This window comes from Lactuca sativa, chromosome 8, assembly GCF_002870075.4.
Source record: "Lactuca sativa cultivar Salinas chromosome 8, Lsat_Salinas_v11, whole genome shotgun sequence".
NCBI classification, from domain to species: Eukaryota; Viridiplantae; Streptophyta; class Magnoliopsida; order Asterales; family Asteraceae; genus Lactuca; species Lactuca sativa.
The window spans coordinates 79,601,386-79,606,649 of NC_056630.2; the positions used below are offsets into that span (position 1 = coordinate 79,601,386).

General features: G+C 32.0%; 1 protein-coding gene across 1 annotated transcript; it reads right to left on the reverse strand.

The window, feature by feature from the left end:
• Nucleotides 1–2,043: 2,043 nt before the first annotated feature.
• On the reverse strand, nucleotides 2,044–4,425 carry LOC111896130 (uncharacterized). Its single transcript, XM_023892148.2, has 9 exons — nucleotides 4,268–4,425; nucleotides 3,724–3,846; nucleotides 3,413–3,610; nucleotides 3,247–3,325; nucleotides 3,003–3,148; nucleotides 2,789–2,902; nucleotides 2,562–2,693; nucleotides 2,359–2,472; nucleotides 2,044–2,266 (listed from the first exon to the last, which is right to left on the reverse strand). Exons 1-9 carry the CDS (start codon nucleotides 4,319–4,321, stop codon nucleotides 2,216–2,218), a joined length of 1,011 nt encoding a protein of 336 aa, XP_023747916.1. The 5' UTR covers nucleotides 4,322–4,425; the 3' UTR covers nucleotides 2,044–2,215.
• Between the last annotated feature and the right edge of the window lie 839 nt (nucleotides 4,426–5,264).

Sequence of the window (5,264 nt, forward strand, 5' to 3'; positions counted from 1 at the left end):
TTGAGTTTTATGTGTTGGTTTGTTTAACGAAGAGCAACGCATGTTTGACTTTTATTTAACCCGTTTAACATCAATAAGACTAATAACATCAAGTTATTGTGTGTGCATGATTGGAGTAGCAACAGAAAAGCTATTTTGGGGTCAAATGAGAAAAACTAGAAATTTAGGGACCTATATTATCAAGTTAAAAAACAGGGGGCTTAAACCCCCGACTCTCCTCGATCTCCTTCATTTGAAACAATTTGAAAATGAGATAAATAAGGTAATGTCGCTTTTGAAAGACTGATGAGATTTAAGAGCTTGAATTGAATACAACTTAAAGATTAAAAGCTAATTTAATGGGTAGTAATCGTGTTGTGTTCGGGTTGTTGGGTCAAAAAACTCTATTCAGACATAGCCTACATAAATATCAATGTCATCTTGCTCAACCATGTCTCACATAAGCCAAACTTATACACAACCCACGTAACCTTTAATTATACAGGTTCATAGGCTTGTAGGAAAGATTCAAATTTGTGAGTTAGATTTCAGATTTGTGGGTCAAAATCGTGTTCGTGGAACACAAGAAAGAAGTTTAAATATTACATATTTTCTTATTGGTCCCTAATATCTTCTGCATTTTATAAATATATTCTTCATATTTTTAATCTAATAAAATAAATGGGTTCACAAGTCAACTTGCGAAATTATTTGCAAACATGGACAAGACCCGTATAATAAATTGGTTAGCTGGTTGGCGAGTCAAAAAAACTCAACCCTAACCCTTTTATCTTCGTGTCGTGCAGTGGATTGTGTCAAGAATTATCACCACCGGTTAATTCTAAATAAAGCTTGAATCTATGTAAAACTTATCTATATCCAGTTTTTTTGTTCTCCGTCTTGACTTAAATAAAACTCTATGTTTTATGGATGATTTTAGGTTTAGGATGAAGTTTTGATGTTAGATTTATGATTAGGTTAAAAATATTGCATCAATTGTTAGATGTATTTTATGCATTTTTTAGGATATCTATTTCATGCATCGACATCATATTTATGCATTAAACCCCATGCACTTGACATATTTTAGGACTTGACATCATATTTATGCATTAAACCCCATGCACTTGACATATTTTAGGACTTGAATGTAGATCAGTGGAACATTTTGATTTTCATGTTTTTTGGATGGTTTTTAGGTGGTTCGAAGCTTGAAATATATTTTAGAGGACGATGGAGATTTGTAATCCAAATTTCATGAAGAAAGAAGTTTATGTGTAAAAAATGAAATTTTCGTAGACCGAACTTTTATAAGACACGACCAAGTCAACATATGCCTTTGGTTTGACTTGGTCGAGTCCATAAGAAATACTCCATAGGACACATAGGAAGTGACACCAAAGCGAAGTTAACTTGGTCGAGTCGGGCAAAAAGGAAGAATTTGACACACAACGCTCGACTTGGTTAAGTCACTTACAAGAACAAACTTGATTCGGTCGAGTCAATCCTTTACTTGGTCAACACATTTTTTTCACTTACTAAATTAGTGATAGATCTAGGTTGGATTAATTTCACATGTATAATTCATATTGTAAGTGCTTGTAGGGGAGGTTCCACTATGAAGCCCATAGTGGCACCGACAACCCCTGTTTTTTTTTATAATGCAGTATAAGAATTTTCAATTTTTTTGTTTTTTCTACTATATATATATATATATATATATATATATATATATATATATATATATATATATATATATATATATATATATATATATATATATATATATATATATATATATGCCGCTGGTAACACCTACTACGAAATCTTATATCCATCCCTAAGTGCTTGAGTAAGTAATGCATATCTTCATGTTAATTAAGTTGAGTTTATTAATTGAATGATTATTGTATAATGTTTTGTACTCTACCCGAAAGAGTCCATTTATGGTGATAATGTTTACAATTTGTCTTGATCAAAAATTTTGTTTTTAGGTGAATAAAGCGCATCAAAATATATTTGGCATCTCTACTCATAAACAAAATGGCTGTCCCACAAAAAATGTGTAACAAGGTGACATAAATGCCCTCATAATCCTTATCATTGAGAATATACTAACAAACTGCAACAAAGCTTAGTTATCACTAATGAGTAAAGATTAATAAAAATTATACGCCATTAAATAATAAAAGCAAAAACATCATACGAGTTTAACAACACAAACTTTTGATGCATACTATGCAGATGTCTGCATGGATCCTTCCTCCGTATCATTACCTTCAACTAGCTGCAAAAATCCATCAAATCACATTACATTCATTTTTTTAAACAAAATGCATTAAAACAATATAATAAAAAAATGATAATAATAATAATTACCAAAGAGCCAATTTGCTCATATGCACGCATTACTTTCGGATCCTCTTCCTCCTCATACCCTAATTGAAGTATCCGTGGTCCATTTACTGACCAAAATGCCCTTCTACCTGCCCCCTGTACACTCATCACCAAACAATACCCATGTTAACCTCAAAACAACAAACCTCCCACAACATTACAAAATTACCAAAATACCCTCCCACCTGTAATATAATCAAGTAAATAGCCTCCAATGCTTGGACACGTATTTCAGTATCAGTTACAGGTTCCCTCTCAATTGAAAGTGCACTTCCTAATTCAAGTGGCATCTTTGAAGTATCTTGTTCATTATACACCTGATATAAAAAAATAAATAAATATAATTAAATCACAAAAATGAGAAACATTGTTATGAATTCTTTAAAATCAAAATAAAAATGAAAATACAGACCTTGTTTCCAGCAACTGGTAGAAGTAAAGCTGGCCAAAGAAACTCTGATATCAAAAGCAAATTTTGTATTTGATTGTCAGCTTCAAAACAGCAGTTCCGAATAGTGCCAGATACCTATGAAGGGTAAGATGTGAAATATACTCAATCTTCAAGGGCTAAAACCGGTTATTATTATTCTTTAAGGGTTGTAGTTGAACTTGAAGTTTGAACTTACCCCTTTCTTTCTCAATATGCTTGTGGAATCAAATTGTCTGATAATTTGTTTCAAAAGCCCACGTTTGGAGTCTAAAAGAAGTGATCTTCCATCTTTGTTTTTTGAAATGTTTACAAGTATTGATCCAACATGCCCAAATGGATCATCTGCTTAAATTCAACAAAAAAAAGTAAAATTATAAAATCAGTATTGAGAATTTAGATATAACAGATATGTTACACTGTAATTTCTAAAATGATTGGACCTTTTTTCTCATTGGATGATGTGCAAAATGATCTCACAAGTTTCATGACATTCAACCCCTGCACCTTATCATCTCCCAACTACACATATGATCCACATAAACTACTAATAAAATCATTCGTCTATAAAAAGCAATGAATAAACTAAAAAAATTAAAGAAACAAAACCTGAAGCAATGATTCAACACCAGAATCAAGCTGTGTAAGATTAACAAGAAGCATGACTAGTAATCCAGTGATTTCACAACCTTGTTTGTATAGAATATCCATGGTGTCTTTAATTATACCAATTTCAATCATCTTTGATGCCAAATCAGAATTTTGGGAGAGATTCACGAGAGCTTGTGTTGCTGCTTCAGAAACCTCCTGAAACATGATTATTGAAGTTAAGCCATGGTATGAAGAATGAAAGTGAGAAGATGACATGATGAGAATTGAGAAATAAGATCTTCATCTTCAAAACGTAAACAATATAGCACCTTTTTTTCACCTAATAGTCGACACAAGGATGGAAGCACGGTTTTGGAATAACTGGCGAGGGATTGTAGTCCATCTTCTGATCCAGTTAAATCACGAACGATATCAACAGCTACCTTCTGCACCTGATAATAAAATAAGCCAAGTAATGTTTCAAGCTTTCAAGTAATAAGGCAACGATAATGAGTTCTTACAGTTTGATAACAAACTATACAGACTCGAATCAAATTCGTGGTTTGAACTTGAATAACTACAAGCAAAAATTGCAACGAAACTCTCGATTCCGATGATATAAACTAGGATTATTAACACGGTATAATTATCACGTTTGATGAATACCATTACAATGGTGACTTATTGGACCTAGTCAAACTATTTGATTGAATTATCTACTGAATAATTGAATATAGCTCAACTGAATTATAATCACAAACAACGATTTCAAAAGCACAGTAAATTAGTCGACTCTGTGAATTAGGGTTTTAACAACATAATTGATAATACTAATGGGTTTAAGTACAAAAAACAACACCAGAACTAACTTACTTGTGGAGAAGGAGCCGAGAGGAATCCAATTAGTTCTTCCATTTCATTCGCCATTTTTTTGATTTTCTGGTTTCTCGTACGCCAATCCAATGAGAAAAAACCAGTTTCTCGTGTGGGTTAAGCGTAAAGCGCCGCCGAGTTTTGTTTATTAGCGATTCTTTTTATTTTGATTTTCTTTTTATTGGTATTCTCCCTCTGCTTGTAAAGTGTATACATTTTTTATGGTAATTTAGGGTTTTAATATGATTATTTATTGTAACAAAATTATTAGGTCCAGTTTTAAATGTATTATGTAATTTAGTGGTTTGTATAATTAAATAAACCAAAAGTTATACTGTATTTTTTTTGAACAGCAACCAAAAGTTATATGCTTTGTTATTTGATGTACTTTAGTGGTTTGTATATTAAAATAAGCTAAAAGTTCCTTTTTTTAAACAGCAATTAGAAGTTATATGCTTGTTATTTGATGTAATTTAGTGGTTTGTATATTTAAAATTAGAGTTATTCACAAAATAAATATTTTGACGTTTGAGACCATTTTTTTTTTCTAGATTTTAACTGAAAGAATAAAAATAAATTGTAATTATAATAGCGAACTTTAAAAAATCGTCATTTGATATAAAACTAACTGATAAAAGTTATATTTCACCAATATTTTTTGCATGTTATTGAACTTCACATAATAGGTCTCGGTAATGGGTCGCAAGTATTAATGATATGGGAAAATATCGGGAATAGATATTTTTTGGGGTTTAATTCAAAAATCTAGACACAAAAAAGTAGATTTTCGGGTATAGACATGGATTCCGCGGAGGCATCTCCGAAGGGCTCCGCGGAATGCACTGTAGCTCCGCGGAATGACAAAATCGTAAATAAATCAGGGTATTAAAAAAAACTCAAGACCCATTCCGCGGAGCTACATCCGAGGAATGGACTCATTTCGCGGAGGTAGCTCCGAGGAATGGATCTTTAGAGGAAAAAAATCACCTCTAATGAT

Coding starts and splice junctions, on each gene's coding strand:
- LOC111896130 (XM_023892148.2), bottom strand. CDS start 4,321: ATGGCGAATGAAATGGAAGAACTAATTGGATTCCTCTCGGCTCCTTCT. Junction 3,611..3,723: donor GACTATTAGGTGAAAAAAAG/GTGCTATATTGT, acceptor ATCATGTTTCAG/GAGGTTTCTGAAGCAGCAAC. Junction 2,903..3,002: donor GCATATTGAGAAAGAAAGGG/GTAAGTTCAAAC, acceptor TACCCTTCATAG/GTATCTGGCACTATTCGGAA.